The 20,428-nt window shown below is 38.3% G+C and overlaps 2 protein-coding genes and 1 long non-coding RNA gene across 3 annotated transcripts in view; 1 reads left to right on the plus strand and 2 right to left on the minus strand.

Moving 5' to 3' along the window:
• The first annotated feature begins 1,410 nt into the window (after nt 1–1,410).
• LOC134672617 (glyoxylate reductase/hydroxypyruvate reductase-like) lies at nt 1,411–10,485 on the plus strand. The gene is made up of 7 exons (XM_063530572.1): nt 1,411–1,735; nt 2,838–2,980; nt 3,199–3,388; nt 4,707–4,870; nt 5,511–5,675; nt 7,871–7,996; nt 10,316–10,485. The coding sequence occupies exons 1-7, from the start codon at nt 1,665–1,667 to the stop codon at nt 10,432–10,434; spliced, it is 978 nt and encodes a 325-aa protein (XP_063386642.1). The 5' UTR covers nt 1,411–1,664; the 3' UTR covers nt 10,435–10,485.
• Nucleotides 10,308–20,428, minus strand: part of LOC134672622 (uncharacterized) — a 61,398-nt gene continuing 51,277 nt past the window's right edge. Inside the window, exon 2 of the long non-coding RNA XR_010099357.1 lies at nt 10,308–10,499. This is a non-coding gene — a long non-coding RNA (uncharacterized LOC134672622). The remainder of the gene's footprint in view (nt 10,500–20,428) is intronic.
• On the minus strand, nt 11,744–15,445 carry LOC134672598 (very long chain fatty acid elongase 7-like). The gene is made up of 5 exons (XM_063530550.1): nt 15,339–15,445; nt 14,576–14,766; nt 13,678–13,752; nt 12,681–12,977; nt 11,744–12,040 (listed from the first exon to the last, which is right to left on the minus strand). The coding sequence occupies exons 1-5, from the start codon at nt 15,358–15,360 to the stop codon at nt 11,771–11,773; spliced, it is 855 nt and encodes a 284-aa protein (XP_063386620.1). The 5' UTR covers nt 15,361–15,445; the 3' UTR covers nt 11,744–11,770.

Here is a 20,428-nt window from a genome sequence, read left to right on the forward strand (position 1 = left end):
GTGACAGACAGACGGACAGCGGGGTCTTAGGTCCCGTTTTTACCCTTTGGGTACAGAACCCTAAAAATAGCGGACTAAATGCCAAAGGCATTTCTATTTTACCACACTTCACTTGCCTCACACTCATTCACCTACCTGCCTGCCTGTCTCAGTTCTGAAAAAATCGTAGGTACACATAGGGCGTAGTAACTGTTCTCAGACTGTACGCTCGTTTGCAACCACTGTAAAAACTACATGTGGCAGGAACGTGCAGACCCCCGCGCACAGACAGACGCACGTGCATTGTTATTAGCTAATCTAACGGACATTAGCGATAAAACGACACATCTGCGTACCGAGGCAATTTGCAGCCACATGTCAACTATTAGCTAGATATAGTACCAAGTAAAGTATAGTTATTTCAAGTCCTTATTTATGGCGTAGCTAGGCGTGAGCGAAGTGGGCCGTCGCCCACGGCCTCGCGCCCCAAGGGAGGCCTCGCGCGAGGCCCCTTCGGGCACAGTGAAAGAAAAGGGCCTCGCACATGTGACTTCGCCCACGGCTAGATTAACATTAGTTCACGCTACGCCACTGCTTAGGTAGGTACCTATATTCAGAAACAACGCATCAGATGATTCAGTTGCCACCAATTTTCCAAATAGAGATGCCTATTTCTTTACAGGCCCCGTAGACAAAACGCCAATCGCTAACGCTACGTAGCGAACGAAACGCAACTGTCACTGTCACACTAATATGGAAGAGTGAGAGAGACACAAAGCGGTTCGATGGCGAAGCGCAAGCGATTGTCACCTTGGCTAGGTCGCCAGTTCGCCTTCAAAAGTGTCTATCCTTCTCTAACTTTGAAAATTTCAACTTTTGATTGGATATTGCTCGGAGAAATCAAGGTGCGATATTGAAAGTTTCAATATCTCTTTTGTTTTTTCCCATATATTTATTTACTTAGGTATTATAGTAAGCGCTACACCAACCCACTAACCCGGTTAAACTTACCATGGTTACCATGGCTACCAGTAAGTACAATTTGACACTGGATAAACGGTTTAATGGGTTAACCCCGGGTTAGTGGGATGATGCAATTGGCGCTCAGAAACTTTGCATTACAAATTGTTACAATTAACAACTAGTAGCGACATCTTTTGAAATATGGTGTCAAACTATGACGTAGGAATAACTGCAACCGGTCATGATTGTTTCACTACTCGCCGCTAGAGGGCGTAATCATCTAAACATCATTTATTTGAATTGGTGAGTTCCTGTGGATAATTAGGTACTTAAAATGGGATATTATATAGGTATGACCTTCATCGCAGCAGTAGCGGAACACGTGCTCTGCCTCATTCAGCTCATTCATAACTATTTAAAATGGCTATCTCAATTTCATTGTGTGACGTATCAATACAAGATGTCATGTCTGCCAAGGACACTTCGCCACGTTTATCTCTATACCTATTCAAACGATAGTCACAATTTTAATTTCAGATCTCACAAATTAGAACTTATATAATTTTGCGTCAGTAGGATCTACTTATTTATATAGTAGATACAGATAATACACAGTTATAAATTAAATAAGTAGCATACACATACACAACCTAAAGAAGTTAGCGATAACGACAATAGTTATCTCACATTTTTATTTTATATTTGTGAGTGTTTCTGAAAAGATGGCTCTGAGAAAAGTATTGGTGGTTAATAAAACATTCCCCGCTGCCGGTTTGGAGTTGTTGAAAAAGCGGTAAGTTATATTATTTTTACCACCTATGTATTCTAGTAAGTTAGGTTAGATAATGTTTATGTTTGACATTTGTGTCATATGGTTGTTAATAAGGTTGATTTCTTATTCAATCTTCATAGCAATAGCGCCTTATTGATTTTACCTTAAGTACCTACTTTTATTGTTGTGCCTACACTTACCTAGATGTTTTAAAACATTTGTTTGTTTTGAGTTGACTATTGTGTAGGCTTCCGTTACTGTTACCAACTGTTACGTAATTATCATTTCGATGTAATAAATGGATTGTCACATTCATTATCATTATTATAATTTGAAGAACAAAAACATTGACGTACACATATGTAAATAATGTATTAGATAGGCATATATTGTGAATCGTATATGTAATTTATGCCGGTTAAGTGATTGAACGAATAATTATTATTTAAAGTCAAAAAGGGTTAAGTAAATTATACAGTTGACACACATTTTTGGGTAGCTGCGCCCCCCTCCCCCTATAGAAAAATAATAAAATTGTAGGTAACTAAATGTATGCCCCTCCCCCTCCCCTTGGCCATCGGCGATATCAACTGCCTCCCACCCCTTGCCCATCAACTGGACACCCCTGTAAGGGTGTTACCACATCAATCAATCGATGGTAGAATCGAACAGTGGACGTCGATCAATAGCAGGGGGACGAAACTCCTGACTTCGTCCAAACTCGGCTCAGCATTGCTCCGAGCAATTATTAGGGTTCACACAACTTGACGTCCCATTGCGTGCACAACCACAAATAAGATAATGGCTTGAATTTTGACAACCCTAAATAGCCGAAAGGGATAGTGCCATATATTAGAAAGGGACAGCATGATTCAACCCTGAACCGCTGTCAAACTTCGGTTTTGTAGGAAGTTTCCTTTCTGTACGGTAGTACTATTATTTATTCTGTGTCAATAGTTTCTACCTAGATTATCGATCTATTGGTGATGGTGTGGTAGCACCCTTAGAAATAAGTACAAGTGTTGAGTGGCACAATCAACCCCCTCATTTTCATCCTTAAACTTTCCTTATGTCGTCAAGACATTTTGAAATTAAAAATAAAACGTTTTCTTTCCCATTTCAGAGTTGAGGTGACCGTTGTGCCCCACATAGATCATGAGCCCGAAATTGTCCCTGCAATAGAAAATGAGTTGAAAGAACAAAAATATGATGGAATAATTTGGAATACGAAGCACAGACTGACTGGACCTCGTTTGGATTTGGCTGGTTAGTATTTAATTTTAGACATTTATTGTTATAAGCAAAACTACGTCCCAACATGTTCCATTAAAAGGGTTTTATTAGATCTATCCTGTCGCCGAACACTTTCTGCTGAGTAGGACAGAGAAAGGTATATTAATATTTCATTTCTCTGTCTCTCTTTGCACACGCCTACCAAGACGTATCTGTGTCGATTCATACTCTTATTCTTATATTTTTTTAAGGACCAAAACTAAAATGTGTGTCAACAATGTCATCTGGCTTGGACCAGATCGATATAGAGGAGATAAAAAAGCGCGGTCTGCGCCTGGGCAATACAGTTAAGGTTCTCGACAATGCAGTGGCAGACATCGCCGTTGGACTGCTTATAGGAGCGGCTAGGAGGTTCAAGGAGGCGGTAGAAGAATTGGAGAGGCAAGTACCCTGTTTTACATGTTTTATGGACTATACAGGGTCATTTTTGGACCGTTAGCCATATTTTGCAAGGTGATTGCGAGTAGGTAGGTCATACTGAACAACTTTTTCTACGGGACCAAACCCGCGATCCCAAAAAAAAATTTGGCCTTCATAGAAAACGTCGACATACACTCGACCAAAATGTATGAAACGGCCAAAACATTTTTGGGATTGTGGGGTTGGTCCTATAGAAAAAGTTGTTCAATATGGCCTACCTAATCACCTCGCACAGTATGGCTAACGGACCCTGTAGATTAGACACTCGCGAGGGTACGGCATCTGTGTTGGATTTTGCACCGAAGTCAAGGAAAAACGGGGAAAGCTAAGGAAACTTAAAATATAAACCAAATCAAAGAAGCTAGCGAAAGTTGGATCTAACCAAAAGGTGAAAGAACTGCTTAAAAAAACAATAATTGGAGAGAACTGTGCCTAGCCTATAAAAGTTATCATTTGCGTTATAAATCATCATCGTCAATTGGCTGAAAACTTGTCGAGAATACCTACTTAGGTACAGTCACCACACGGGATTGTTACGCCATTTAGAGTCCTAGCTAAATTGGTAGTTCCATATTTACGCCATGGAATGTCCAATTTAGCTAGAACCCTAAATGGCGTAACAATCACAAAGCGTGACTGTACTATTGCATGTTTTGCTCTGTATGGTTGAACCCTCTTTGGTAACCGACTTATTTAAGGTTAAAACAAAATATAGTGCTGTGCAGTTTATCAAAAGCTTGTAACTTGTAATATGCTGTGCAGTTTATCAAAAGCTTGTATAGTATGAATTATCTCAGAAGATTTTTTCGAGTTTGGGTGCTAATCCGTTAAACAAAAGCCTTTGTTTCTTTTAAGAGTGGGCTACAGCTCGTGCCAAAGCAACCATGTCGTTTAAAAAGCATCTATTGTGATAGTATTAAGGTTCAAATTCATATGACAGCTATGTTCAGAGAACAATTAGGGTGGTCTTGTTTTTTGAGATAACAAAAACGTGTTATCTCCGAATGGGCTGATTCAAGAATTTGAACCATATAATTAGAATGGTAAATTTGCTTTTTAAATGGGTTTGTTCCCGTTACTGACGTCAGGGCTATTAGCAGTAAACATTGTACCTAACCACTGCATAAAGGAAACAATATCTTTTGTTTAACAGATTAGGGTCCGAGCCCGAAAAAATCACCTGAGATTATTCATACTATAACTTGTAACTTGTAATACAAGTGGAAGTCCCTTGATAAACAGGGCACTGGAATAACTTATAGCAAATCGTTTCCAACAGTGGCGCTTGGAAGGAAGGACTGCAGTGGATGGTGGGACAAGACATCGAGAGCAGCACAGTGGGCATCGTGGGGCTCGGGGGCATTGGGCAAGCCATCGTCAGGAGGCTGAAGGGGTTCGATGTGAAGCGGTTCGTTTATAGCGGGAGAAGCGAAAAACCTGAAGGTACTATATATATACCTACTCTGTATCTTTAGGTATTTAAATAAGTTTTTGGCAAAAATTTCATTTTTGGTACAAGCTTTTATCCCTGACTGTACTTTTCTTTCCACAGGCAACTAATGCTCATCGAGACAATTCTAAAAACCCCAAACACAATTAGGTTTCGTTGTTTTATCACATAGTTCCTAGGGCCAGCTCCGGTCTCCATCATCAGATCAGCTCGAGGACACCATAATATTGTACTATCACCCGACTTACGTATTTATGCAAAATTTCAACTCAATCGGAAACCGGGAAGTGGATCAAATTTAACTTGCAAGATTTGATTACACACAGACAGACAGACAATAACGGTCAGGTGAAACTAAATAAAAGCTTGTAATAAAAGTAAATAAAATGTACCCTCAAATTGCTTCTTAAGCCAACTAGCTGAGGGTAGATGAAAACATTACATGATCAAATAATGTAGGTTAAAGTCAGGTCGTTCAGTGACTGATCCAGGAGCTTATGTATCTGGTTGGTTAACCAATAAATGTTATAATTACCCGAAAATTTACAAATTGTTTGTTTACTTTTATTTAAGTACCTAAAGATACAGAATACCTTTTAAAATGTATCTTACCTAACGATTTTGTTTCATCAGGAAAAGCATTGGGAGCTGAACGAGTACCCATAGAACAACTCCTAAAGGAAAGCGACTACGTAGTCCTGTGCTGCCCTCTCACGAGTGAAACCAAGAATTTGATCAACGACGAAAGGCTCCGTATTATGAAGAAGAACGCAGTTCTCGTCAATATAGCTCGAGGAGGTAAGATATTTTCCCAATTTCCATAACCTCCTAAGGCCCAAGGTCCTACATATAGTACTTGTTCAGTTCAATGAAATTTAGATTATATTTGATTGGAACAGAGTTGCTTTTGCTTTGTTTCGTTCAGTTTTTGAACAACGCAAAATCGACTCTATTTCCTATAGTTCGTTTTTTTTAGCATTAGAAAAAAGGTAAACAATCTTGATGTGTTTTTTAATTGAAAAACACATTTTAAAAATCAGTTACGGCAAATATGTAACGATTATGAATCTAATACAATCAAATATCAAATATCACCTATACGCAGATGACCTACAAATATACACCTCTTTCAAGCCTGAAGACACTCACTCAGCTGTAGAAAAAATTAATCAAGATCTTAGTCAGATAGCAGTCTGGTCTGAACAAAATAGTTTAGTTTTAAATCCTCTAAAATCAAAGTTCATGGTAATCGGTTCAAAATTTCAGATAGTAAACACCACATCTCGTAATCCGCAGGTCCATATTTTAAACGAGAGCATAGCTCGCGTAGCTGAAGCTAGGAATCTGGGGGTACTGATAGACGAAAGGCTACAATTCGAAAAACACGTCCTAGAGCATACTCGAAATTGTTTTTATCGACTTACAGTTTTATATAAGATCCGTGATCACCTTAACATAGACATGCGTATTAAGCTTTGTGATTCACTTATCCTATCAAAACTAAATTATGCTGATACAGTAATTGGAGAGTGCCTATTATCGCGTACAAAAATGCAAATACAAAGACTACAAAATGCCTGTGTCAGATTTTGCTTTCCTATACCAAAGCGCGCCCATGTTACACCATTCATAAACCACGGTAGACTGCTTAAAATGGAGGCACGTAGAACGCTACACCTTGCTACCTTATTATTTGGAATAATAGATAGCAAAACACCCTCGTATCTTTTTGACAAACTTACTTTTTCTCAAATGCTCGAAAGACATGCCTCCCGTCTTATCTGCCCGAGACACAGTTCGGCTAGCTTTCGTGGTAGCTTCCGGTATGCTGCCACGCGATGCTGGAATAATATTCCTCCACCAATAAGAAGCGCAGCATCACTTTATTCATTTAAAAACAAGTTAAAACATCATCTTATCACACAACAAATTTCTCTCTCCTAGTCGCCTGTGTCTCTTTATTTATCATTTAATTTTTTTAAGTTGCATACCTACATTCTACATTCCTCATTCATCTCTGTTTACATACTAACAATAAGTACTTGTTTTTCAAAGAATTCTAATTCTGTTTTTATGCCGGCCATTGTAATTTTTAAATACTCCCTGCTTCGCATTGTTCTTTATATGTTTTAGTACGTTTACGTTAGTAATGTTTTATTTCTTATTTTATAAGTTTAAGGGTCCACTGAAAATCAGCGTCGTTGCACTAAGTGCTCCGACATATGCTGAGTGGTATCCTCTTTGGGACAACCAATTGCATAACTATATCACATGCTTGTCATATACTAACTGTATTAGTGTTGTTTCAAATAAATTATTTTCATTTCATTCATTCATTCATTTCATTTATATTCTTCTGCTTTCATAAGTAATCGTTTTTGATTTTTAGTAAGAGTTTTTCAATTAAAAGACATGTCAAGATCGCTTACCTTCTTGCAAGTTCTTTCTAATGCTAAAAAAAACGAACTATACGTTGTAGGTTCAAATTTCTGTGGTAGCATTTTTCATTTGTATGGCTGGTCTAGGCCGGGCCGGTAGAGTGAGATCTATGTTTTTCCAGTTAGAAAAGGATGCAAAATTCTAAATTTGTAAGAGTTACAGATTTTACGCGCCTTAATTTTTCAAATTTATCTTCTTTTCTTCTGACCAAGCTTGCTTGCCAGAGTATAGGTAGGGAGGTAATATGAGTTAGGTAACGTTTTAACTGTAAATTTGGGATAAGTGTGCTGGCTTAAAGGCCAGCCCAGACGGGACAATTTTACGCCCAATCTGATTAAATTGTGTAGGTACATGTGTGCACGCTAGATTTTCTGACCAAATTGTCAATTCGATTATCCCGTCTCGACGGGGCTTTTAAGAAAGAGATTGAAAGAATCGTTAAGATATCTTCTGTAAGCGTTAATCGGATCGAAAAAACCCTGCATTTTTTGCCTTAACATTTTGAGCCCAAATTATCGCTCAACTTCCTTTTTTTGTAATTTTTTTTTTCACAGGTGTCATAGACCAGGAAGTGTTGTATAGGGCTTTGAAAGAAAAGCGTATTTTCGCGGCAGGACTTGACGTTACAAGTCCAGAACCTCTTCCGAAGGACGACCCCCTAATCTCATTGCCCAATTGTTGTGAGTGCCCATTTCATACATATTTTTGTACATTTATATAAGGTGCGCCAAAGAAGGTTCTTAATCATGCCTACTTTAAAAATTTCATACTTTTATGAGTGTGATTGGGTTAAAATTTTGCCTCTATAGCCGGTCAGACAACTTTGTCAGTAGGAAAAGGCATGAAATTCCAATTTTCTATGGAACGAAGGGTTCTCACCAAAATTTTTCTACTGACGGAAATGGCTTGCTTGACAAACTACATTTTCGCTAGTACCATAGACAAAACTGCAAGTTCCTATTAAACATAAGAAAAATAAAAAATAAAAAAAACGATGAGCTTCTTTGGCGCAGGTACCTTAGTTATCGCGCAGAAAGAAAAAGTCTCCTATACAACAAAACGTCGTGTACTTATTTACGGGAACTGGCATTTAACTAACAACAATCGTTTAAAGTTGAAATTCTTATATAGACTCATAATTGAAATCTCTATGGTTCCTGAATACACTTAAGATGTATCCAGACGAGACAATTTTTCGCCAATCTGATGAAATTCTCCTATCGAACAGGGGGGCGATTTTTAAAATTCGATCGCTTGATTTCGTCACTCGAAAATAGGTGGAAAACGGTGAAAACAGATTTTTGAAAGGCTACAAATATAATGACCACCAAAAAATACTTTGGTACCCTAAATAAAAAAATCATGCTTACCAAAAAAAATTACTGAACACCAAAAAAATAAGGCCTAAAATTACAAATGTACCACCATTTTAATTACGACTGCACTTCAAATTGTATTCGAATACCAAATATATTGAATGATTACCAAAAATCATTAATGATCACCAAATCTTGAAGACCAAATAAATGCGATATTTTCACCTAAATAAACCACTATGATTCCAAAAAATTTATACATATTACCAAATAAAGTAAAATGATGCCAAAATTACTAGCCCCTCCCGCTCAACCCCCGTACCTCGCACCGCATAACTTAGGTAGGCATACTGAAATGCTACTAGAAAAGTATGTTAGGTTAGGTTTGTACTGCTATCAGTTAAGTGGGCTAGGTTAACACTGCGACCCTTACAGAAACGAATTGCTACTAGAAAAGTGGGTTAGGTTAGGTTTGAACTGCGACCCTTACAGAAAAGAAATGCTACTAGAAAAGTGGGTTAGGTTAGGTTTGAACTGCGACCCTTACAGAAACGAAATGCTACTAGAAAAGTGGGTTAGGTTAGGCTTGAACTGTGACCCTTACAGAAACAAAACGCTACTAGAAAAGTGGGTTAGGTTAGGTTTGAACTCCGACCCACACAGAAACGAAATTCTACTAGAAAAGTGGGTTAGGTTAGGTTTGAACTGCGACCCTTCCAGATAAGAAATGCTACTAGAAAAGTGGGTTAGGTTAGGTTTGAACCGCGAACCTTACAGAAACGAAATGTTACTAGAAAAGTGGGTTAGGTTAGGTTTGAACTGCGAACCTTACAGAAACGAAATGTTACTAGAAAAGTGGGTTAGGTTAGGTTTGAACTGCAACCCATACAGAAACGAAATGCTACTAGAAAATTTTGCTTTGCTTTAATAGGATAGCAAGATTTAAAAATTTGGTTATAATTTTACATTAAAATGGAGTTCTAATTTTGGTGGTCATTTACTATTTTTGGGTTTACAATGATTATTTTGGTGTCATTTTATTTAATAGGATAGCACGATGTAAAAATTTGGTTATCAATTGACATTAAATTGGGGTTTGAAATTTGGTAATTATTTAAAAATTTTGGGTTAATAATGATTAATTTGGTGTCATTTCCTTTAATAGGATAGTAAAATGTATTAAAATTGGTAATCATTTCACATTAAAATGGTGTTATAATTTTGGTGATCATTCATTATTTTAGGGTGGTAAAGTAGATTTTTTTGGTATTAAATTTTATTAAATCTGGTGATCAGTTAAATAGCAGCCTTTTTGAAATACGAGCGACAGAAATTTGGAATTGATTGGTATTGACCACTCGTTTTAAATTCTATTGGTAGAATTTTAATGCCTAGTAGTGGAGATATTATTGAACGAAATACACGAAATCGGGCGGTCGAATTTCAAAAATCGGCCCCCAGGGCCGTGCGGACGCAAATACCAATTTGATTCCCCGATCACATCAGCAGGTGCGGACACAAAAATGCCAAATTTCATAGTACATAGAATGCAAATTGGTGATTTAATTTGTATACGTGTGGACGCTAGATGAGATTGACCAATTATTTTCCTGAACAAATCGACTGATTTCGTCAGTCCCGTCTGGATACCCCTTTAGAATGTTTCTTTTTCTCATTTTACAGTTATTGTACCTCATTTGGGCAGCGCTACAAACGAGACCAGAAACATGATGTCCAGAATTTCAGCAAACAACATATTGTTAGCTTTAGAAGGGAAGCCTATGGTTAATCCTGTTGTTTAATTAAATTAAATAAGTTTAACTCGACAACCTTCTTGTGCCAATTGTGTTAAATAGAAAGCAAAAAACTTACTTAACTTACTTTTAACTATCCGAGAGATGGCAGGTCCTCTGTATGATAGATAGATAGATAGATAGATAGATAACCATTTATTAGCTTGCCACAATACACACATTGATTGAAAAAACAGAAACAATATCAAACTAAAACTAAAATCAGGAACAAGATGTATCAATAGGTAACAAATGACATGACAATGACAAAATGTGTTTAGCGCCATCTATCGCTTATTCTGTATACTCTATATAGTACCTACTAATTAAGTTTGATGAAATCTAAGTGAATCATTTTCGAATGGAACGGACATTTCTTTTATTTAATAAAGTTGCAAACAAAGAAAATTCAACTCTTTTGCCTACGCTGTAATGTTCAGATTTCTCTGGCAACGTGGCGCAGTCGGTAGAGCCTACGCTTGCAGACTCAAACTGTTTGGCCCCAGGAGCGGCCAAACAATGTGAGTCATGATTATTAAAAAAAACGTTTCTGAAAAAAATTGCGTAGGACAGGGAGTATCATTAAATAAAACTTTTGGGCTTTTGGATAGTTTTATATAGCAAAAAATAAATAAATAGATGCTCGTTAAAAATCTTCTCAAAAATCCCTGGTGTATACAAAATCTTTAAGTACAGTCACCTGCAAAAATATGTTATACAACTAGGGCTAGTAGGGCTGCTTAAATATCTGCCACGATTTTATTTGTAGAGCCATAAGAGCGTGTCACATATTTTTGCGGCCTTCGAAGAGTAACATACTAATGCAGGTGACTGTACCACAGAAAATCGCAACTAGGTCGGTTTAGTAAATAAAAAATGGTTCGTATTCTAACTTCTGTTTTGAATTAAATACATATAGGTACAGGCTTACAAGAAGTTGTAGAGAGAATTGTATAGTTTAATTGTGTTTAATACAGTTCTACAAGAAATTTTAAGAAAACGAGAACAACAGTAATTGACGATTTACCCTATACTCTGTATCTTTATTAGGTATTTAAAAAAAAGTAAACAAAATCTACCCTCAAATGGCTCCTTAAGCCAGTTGAGGGTAGATGAAAATATTACATGATCAAATAATGTAGGTTAAAGTCAGGTCGTTCAGTGACAGATACAGGCGTTTTTGTATTTGGTTGGTTAACCAATAAATGTTAGAACCACCCGAAAATGTATAAATTGTTTGCTTACTTTTATCACCTAACGGTACAGACTATACTCACTGAGTACTCAATTAAAATAATTGTATGTTTTGTACAATCATAAACTAGGCTAGGATTTCTCTCATTTTTTATTTAATTTTTTCACTTTCATCAGATCTACAATTCGTAGCATACATAGCATCAACTAAACTAATGGCAGAAGGTTGATTTTCTAAAACTGTTTTAGTTTTTTTGCTTTTCGCATCTTTTTTTCCATACGATTTAACGTAAAAGTCACTGAAAAGGTATATCATGACGCCCAGATTGAAGAAAATAGTAAATAGCAGAACGAAAGAAGTGTTGCATTTCGACACGAAGGCGCTGGTGAATGCGTGTAATGTGATGAGTCCAAATTGTATCTGAAATAAGAATACAAAACATTAATTGCATGGACTTCCTTAAATTCAATTTTAAAGCCGTCACACACTACCGCACCGCACCGTGACCTGGGCGCGGTGAAATCATAAAGAAGGATAAGTATACTAGTTCCAAAGTTCAGGAATGATTTCAAACGGTCAATAGTAATTTAATTTGTGTAATAATACAATAACAACACACCTAAGGTACCTGCACCAAAGACGGTCCGGTTTTTAAGTTAGAATAGACTACTGTCAAAACCTCACACAAATAATAAAAATAATCGGCCTTCTTTGGTGCAGGTACCTCAAAAAAATTAGATATTAAATGAATATAGTACAGTAAACTAAATAAAAATAAAACTAAAATAATTAAAAATAAAACTAAACTATATTTTTTTGTTATCGTCTCGTTCTTTTATGTAAGCTATACAACCGACCCTATGACCCTAGAACAGTGGTGATTCCCGAACGGTTGGTAGCCCCTGGGTACCCGAAGTGGTTTATGAGTTTATGTTAATTACCTACTTATCACTAAAAGGTTAATAACCACTGCCCTAGACTAGAACATATGTGACCAATTAAGATCACTTTTCCTCCGACGCCTACAAATTATCATTAATTTAACAAATTTAGTCCTTACCAGCTGAAACGACGTTATATACTTCTTCCACCACAAATACTTCGCCATACTAGGATACGCCGACAACCCATAGTAACCATACATAATAATATGTACAAAAGAGTTGAGCGTCCCTAAGAATATAAGCACATCCGTAGGATTGTACTTAAGGGCAAACCACGTGGCGATCACCATGAGAGAATGGTGGTACACATGGAGGAAAGAAACTTGGTTCATCTTCTTCCGCAGTACGAAGAATACCGTGTCGAGCAGTTCAGTAATCTTTGCGAAGAAGTATATCCAAACGCCACGCATCATCTGAAATTCGATCATAATTTAAAGCATAGAGAAATAAGAAAGCAGTGCTCACTCCAGACATCAGTTTGGTTACCAAAAACGAACATTACTTTCGTGGTCGACATCTAGCGTCAGGTAGCGGAATTATCAATACTGCTATTATGTTGTATGTAGGTAGGTATATGTTGCTGAAGCCCTTCGTTTTTATGTAGTTTTGTTCGGTAGGATAAGAAGTTATTACGTCTACCTACTTGTCCTTTTTGAGGAAGATGTCTGCTGAGGAAGATAAAGAAAGGTATACCTATGTTGTTTCTTGGGCCTTAGTGCCACTTGCACCATTCACTAACCCGGGGTTAACCCGTTAAAACTTTTTTTTAACGTGGAGTAATGCATTCAGGCATTCCGCCTAGACGGGGAACTCGGACGGATATGTCGGACTCGTGGCCAAGGGGCCAAATACCGAGTAAACCCCCCACGGTATGCCCGTCTCGCAGCTAATGGTGACGGTGAACACGGGATCGCAGAGCATTCTACCGCGAACACCGCCTGCTGCCGACAGCCGAGGCTGTCCTCTCCTTGGAACCGGTGGAGTTACCATGGTTACCGGTACAATTTGACACCGGGTTAACGGTTAACCCCGGCTTAATGGGATGGTGCAAGCGCTCAGTGTTAAGGTATCTAAAGAAATTATTTATCTTCAAGAAAACATTGAAGGACTTACGTAAGGTTGGGTCTCTTTTGCTTCAATTGCACAGTGCGAGCTCACCACTCCTTGCGTGTTCATGTGCCACACACCCTGCGAATAAATATTAAACATAAAGATCCTTGAATACATCGCAACGACGTGAAGTTTTCTACCGATACGCTCGTGGCAATTCATCAGCTACTTAATATATTATTTATACTTATGTAGATGCAATACATTTATTGGTATTTGAGGGCTATACAACCACGAACGTAAGTATCGTTACCGGAATGCTACTTAAAACATCTGACACAGATGAAAAGGCCTGTTTTATATGTATTGGTATTGATCTTCTTTCTGTTTGCTAGTGAACCTAGATATAGTGGAGGCAGATCTCCGTGAGCTCGGCGTCGGCGAAAGCTGGCGGGATACCGCTCTGGACCGATCAAAGTGGCGTGCTCTTGTGTTGGAGGCCAAGACTCATTTTGGGTCACCGCGCCAACAAAGTAAGTAAGTTAGTAAGTGAACCTACGGGTATTAGGAACAGGGCTCGGAACCGGTTTTTAAGATAAATCCGAAATAGCCCAATATTTTTAATTATTGTATGCTTTTTGTCTTTAGGTAACAACTTCGTATTATTAGATTGTCCAATTAAAAATGAAATAATTAACCAAAAAACGAAAATGAACGTAATACCGGTATTTTTTGTATGAAGAACAAACCGGTTCGGAGCCTTGATTAGGAAGTACATACTGTCAAAAGAATTTCCGCTTGCCCATGGTACCTATTTACTGCCAGGAGGAGTATACGAGTAGTACAGGAAAGTATAGAAAGTAAAGTTGGAGTAGGGAAGGGCTTTTATTTATTCTGGTCTGACTAATTTTATATACGGGGTATTTTGGGGTTAGGTAATAGCTGACTGTATTTAACTTACCATGTAAACTATGTAACAGGATAGCAATACTTGAAATAAATTGTATATGGCTAAAACATTAGTGAGTTTGTAAGCCGGCCTTTTGGACATGTAGGCGGGACCCCATTTCAACACGAAAGTGATGTACGCGAACCATATTGCGAAGAGTAGCCAAGGTGTGGACATCAGGAACCAATCATCTACGTAATCCACTGAAAAAATAGATTTTTTATTAAAATATCTGCCTACATCTGCGAAGAAATTTAAAGGTGTATTTGAAGTTCCCAATCCGCATTCGGCTAGCGTGAGGACTATAATCCCATCCCATCAAGCCCTCTCGCGCATGAGAGGAGGCCTGTGCCCAGCAGTGGGACGTATATAGGCTGAATTATTAATATGTACTTATATTAAAATATTGTTTATGCAACAAATATTAAGTAAGCCCACATAAAAATCGGACTAGTCCATAAGCCAATAAGAAATAAAATTTAAAAACTTTTTCAACTTTCTGTAAACTTTCTCAACTTGCACATCTAACGTACCAAACGTATCTATACAGACAGACAACGCACAGCCTAATTCGTTGATGTAGAATTTTGAACTTTGAAACATTTAATTCTTCAGGGAAAGGAGCTCCACTAGGAAAGGATTTTTTTTTATTCAAACCCAACGGGGTGAAAATTGGATTTATTTTTTTTACTTCTACTATCATTCAATTCAATTTCTTCTATTGTCATAAAAAATATTAAATCTCATAAAATGCATTAACAAATTATACACTCACCGGCACCCTTAAACCAAGACATGGTAGCACAATTTTCAGTGCTTATTTACCACAAATCAAATTAAAAGTATCCTGATCTTGATTGGACACTACCACCACCCGCCTACGTTTGTTACGCAAATGCCGAATTAAATTGGGATATTATTTAATTCGTCATTAATATGTAAACGTAAAAAATAGGCCAAGTTCCTTCAGCCGCAGAAAGCCAGAAAGTTTGACACTCATTTTGTTAGCAAGTCGAACCATTTTTACATGTATTGTAATTAAAGAAGAAGAAGAAAATAAATGTAACTTAAGTACAATATTGCTTATTACTAAAACAATTTTACTAACAGTCACTGAAAAATCTCTGCTAATACCTACTGATGTCAAGTTTACCGGTATGAATCCTAAAATCAAATTTTAATCTCGCATGATTTGAGTCAAGACTCGATATTACCTAGGTACTTACAAGTACATAGGTACCCAGTCAGTCAGAAACCTGGTCAAAATATAACATTTTGAAATCTAAGTAAGTTACCCCTCTTGTTTTACGGGTGCCCATGAGCGAGGGTAATCGCTTTACCATCAGCTTTATTCGTCTGCTCGTATGCCTCCTATATCATACAAAACACAGCTGTAGGGCAGAGAATTCAGTAAAAAACAGGTCGTTAGCTGTATACTCGGAAAAAAGTAGGTAACAAGGGGATCGAAAAAAGAATAGGATGTGTACGTATTAAAATCAGGGACCAAATACCGGTATATTTTTCATACAAATTAACCGGTATTCTACTTTGGTATCACGATTTTTTATGTATACGTTAAATAAGCTAATCTGCTCAATCATTAGCCTTACCTATATACTTACTCGTACTATTGCAACTATACTCGTTATTAAGTCTGCCAATTGTACTCTTTTTTTGTAAATTTGTGCAATAAAGTTTAAATACCTAAATAAATAAACTCCCTGTCCCTGATTTATATACTATAAATATTTATACTATACGAAAGACAAAACCGGACGGCATTTTCCTTCAAACTTGGCCTGATACACTGCCACGTCTATAAGTACAATAGATGCCTTTTTAATTAAATCTTCTACGCAAACGATGACTTTAACTGAAATTCTTTTGCGCCGCGTATTAATTAGATTAGGTAAGTCTTTCATGAACTTTGGCATCGTAATTTGCAAAGTAAATAAGTGTTTTTCTTATGTAACAACATAAAAAACCGATCAAAAGAGCGCGAGTGGGACTGGAATTCGGAGGGTTACCTACAGCACAGAATAAATAATAGTACTAGGTACAGAAGACTTACTCCCTAACAAAACGCGTCTGTTACGATCAGCACAGATATGGCCGCTAGGTGGCGACAGCGCCACGCGCGGCTTATGGCAAACCCCAAAATTGGGGCCGAACGGATGTACTTTTAGGGCCCCCCCACATCTGGCGTCTTTCGAGCGTCGGCGTCTGTCGGCGTCGGTCCAGCGCTATGGAAAATGACGTCGCTGCGCAGTTGCGTCGACGCTGCGTCGACGTTGCGTCGACGTCGGCTATAGAATTGTAGACGCCGACGCTCGAAAGACGCCAGATATGGGGGGGCCCTTAGCTACCTGTAGCAAAGCGACGAAATCGCGGAGTGAGCCACGCCTGCCTACAGGCTGGAATAAACTAAGACATTGTAGACTTGTGCGCCTCGCCGGCGCGCCGCCGCCGCCGGGCTTTTTGACCACGCCACCGCCGTCGATAAATGATCGGCGTGAAATCGGCGTGACCTTGAGTGTTGTTAATTAGCTATTCTAAGTTGGTTTTTGGATTACAATATAGATTTTTTGTATTATTTATGTTACAGTTGTCAAATATACATCAATCATTAATTAAATGAACCTGAATAGCCTGTTGCAGAAACTAATAGACACACCAATTAAAGTAACTGAGTAACCCTAAGTATTCACCGTCAACTGTTAACGAACGAAATATAAGACTTCTGCTAGTGCTGCTTATACCTTGGACAGCTAGAAGAACAAACTTCTCCATTCTGAAAGAGCTCTATATCGCCACTCATCTATTCCAAACATGCCATGGGTGAACCCTTAGCTTCTTCGGATATATTATCCAACGCATGATGTGGAGAAATGAATGGCAAACGTGCTCGAGTTGAAGCATGTGTGAGATGGTCGAACGCTATGAAGAGGTCGGCTTGCAGCAGTCTGCACCATGCAGTCCATACGGCGGCATGACCGCACGAAATGGAGACAAATTACATGTGGTCGCGAGCCTCAGCAATGAGAACACGAGATAGAAGATACGTTTCAGTGAGCCTGGTACTTGTACAGTCAACAACAGAGCTATGAATACAGGCAAAGTGTCAAAAATATGTATACAGTACTTTATTGCCTGTACATTAAGGTCGTGTATACATATTTTTGGCACTTTGCCTGTATTCATAGCTCTGTTGTTGACTGTACGACAAGAAAACCATTAAAAAGAAGCCATAGTAGTATACTATGTCTAGCAAATGCCAAGGATATATGAAGTTATCTTTTGTTAAAGTAAAAAGTACGTCATTTTTAATAGGTTAAACCATGGAAAGCTTGAGAAAACGGAGAGTTACAGATTGGATCGAAGGTCATTGGGAGCAGGAAACCTCTTAATGAAAGCCAGTTACTAGGGAAATCAAGTTATTATACCTATCCTATATTCATTTACAAACCCTATTTTACTCATAGCATATTCAAACTATACGTAGTTCATTGACCAGCAACCTGCATTGATCAAATTTTCAAGAAAAACAACTAATTAATGATGTTTCTTAAGAAACTTGAAAGTCAAGGTCACGCCGATTTCACGCCAAAAACACGCCGCTGCCACCGATTTTTTGACAAACGCCGCCGCCGATCAATTTTTAATCGGCGCACACGTCTAAGACATTGTTGTGGAAAGTTGGTGGAACGCGTTTTGAAAACGCGAAAAAACGCGTACGGGGTACGCATTCACATGGGGTTGGCCGGTCGAAGTATTTAGCAGATGGCGCCAGCATAGCTTGCCCTGTCGATCTCTAGCATTGTCTCAATTTTTTTCAATGCAATTTTATGCCCTGGATCATAGAAAAAGGGGCCAGCTATGATGGCGCCGCCTATGTAAACCTTTGACAGTTGCCAACCCCATTGATTGGATCACTTGATCAGTTCATATATACTTGGTCAAGCAAATCTTGTCAGTAGAAAAAGGCGCGAATTTCAAATTTTCTATGAGACGATAATCCCTCCTACATTTTTTAAATTTGCCGCCTTTTTCTACTGACAAGATTTGCTTGAATTTAAATGAAATTGGGTAAACGTGTAGTTGAGGGCATTATATTATAGTCATTAATTTTTGAGCAGGCTCGAACAAGAGGTTATTGAGCTAGAAGACCTTAAAATGCTAAAAAGCCATTTGTGAGGGGTCTTGCTATTCTGGTCATTTAATTGCAAGAAAGTATGGTCGAGTTTGGTATCAAATGAAAGTGCTCGGTTTGTTACACATTTATAATATTGTTTTTTTTTTATTTAAGTTTTTTCAAAAATGATGACAATTTTGGAATCCAAGATGGCGGCCATGCACTATGTCATAAAAGTTGTCATGGGTGTCGTTTTATAGGTTTTAGGGGGCGCAGATTTCGAAAATGATGACCATTTTGGATTCCAAAATGGCGGCCATGCACTATGTCATAAAATAAAAATCGTCCTGGGTGTCGTTTTATAGGTTTTCGGGGGCGCAGATTTCGAAAATGATGACCATTTTGGATTCCAAAATGGCGGCCCTGCACTATGTCATTAAAGTCATCATGGGTGTCGTTTTATAGGTTTTAGGGGACGCAGATTTCGAAAATGATGACCATTTTGGATTCCAAAATGGCGGCCCTGCACTATGTCATTAAAGTCATCATGGGTGTCGTTTTATAGGTTTTAGGGGACGCAGATTTCGAAAATGATGACCATTTTGGATTCCAAAATGGCGGCCATGCACTATGTCATAAAAGTCGTCATGGGTGTCGTTTCATAGATTTTAGGGGGCGCAGATTTCGAAAATGATGACCATTTTGGATTCCAAAATGGCGTCCATGCACTATGTCATAAAAGTCGTCATGGGTGTCGTTTTATAGGTTTTAGGGGGCGCAGATTTCGAAAATGATGTCCATTTTGGATTCCAAAATGGCGGCCATGCACTGTGTCATAAAAGTCGTCATGGGTGTCGTTTCATAGATTTTAGGGGGCGCAGATTTCGAAAATGATGACCATTTTGGATTCCAAAATGGCGGCCATGCACTATGTCATAAAAGTCGTCATGGGTGTCGTTTCATAGATTTTAGGTGGCGCAGATTTCGAAAATGATGACCATTTTGGATTCCAAAATGGCGTCCATGCACTATGTCATAAAAGTCGTCATGGGTGTCGTTTTATAGGTTTTAGGGGGCGCAGATTTCGAAAATGATGTCCATTTTGGATTCCAAAATGGCGGCCATGCACTGTGTCATAAAAGTCGACATGGATGTCGTTTTATAGGTTTTAGGGGGCGCAGATTTCGAAAATGATGACCATTTTGGATTCCAAAATGGCGGCCATGCACTGTGTCATAAAAGTCGTCATGGATGTCGTTTTATAGGTTTTGGGGGGGCGCAGATTTCGAAAATGATGACCATTTTGGATTCCGAAATGGCGGCCATGCACTATGTCGTAAAAGTCGTCATGGGTGTCATTTTATAGGTTTTTGGAGGCGCAGATTTCGAAAATGATGACCATTTTGGATTCTAAAATGGCGGCCATGCACTATGTCATAAAAGTCGTCATGGGTGTCGTTTTATAGGTTTTAGGGGCGCAGATTTCGAAAATTATGACCATTTTGGATTCCAAAATGGCGGCCATGCACTGTGTCATAAAAGTCGTCATGGATGTCGTTTTATAGGTTTTAGGGGGCGCAGATTTCGAAAATGATGACCATTTTGGATTCCAAAATGGCAGCCATGCACTATGTCATAAAAGGGTGGGTGTCGTTTTATTGGTCATGGTCATCATTTTCGAAATCTTCACACCTGTTACAAATAAGGTATCCTAGTAAGTCAACAACATCTAT

The sequence above is a fragment of the Cydia fagiglandana genome, chromosome 17 (assembly GCF_963556715.1).
Source record: "Cydia fagiglandana chromosome 17, ilCydFagi1.1, whole genome shotgun sequence".
Lineage (NCBI taxonomy): Eukaryota > Metazoa > Arthropoda > Insecta > Lepidoptera > Tortricidae > Cydia > Cydia fagiglandana.

Coding starts and splice junctions, on each gene's coding strand:
- LOC134672617 (XM_063530572.1), top strand. CDS start 1,665: ATGGCTCTGAGAAAAGTATTGGTGGTTAATAAAACATTCCCCGCTGCC. Junction 1,736..2,837: donor TTGGAGTTGTTGAAAAAGCG/GTAAGTTATATT, acceptor TTCCCATTTCAG/AGTTGAGGTGACCGTTGTGC. Junction 4,871..5,510: donor GAGAAGCGAAAAACCTGAAG/GTACTATATATA, acceptor TTGTTTCATCAG/GAAAAGCATTGGGAGCTGAA.
- LOC134672598 (XM_063530550.1), bottom strand. CDS start 15,360: ATGTCTTGGTTTAAGGGTGCCG. Junction 13,753..14,575: donor CCTGTTACATAGTTTACATG/GTAAGTTAAATA, acceptor ATTTATTCGCAG/GGTGTGTGGCACATGAACAC. Junction 12,978..13,677: donor CAAAAGAGACCCAACCTTAC/GTAAGTCCTTCA, acceptor ATCGAATTTCAG/ATGATGCGTGGCGTTTGGAT.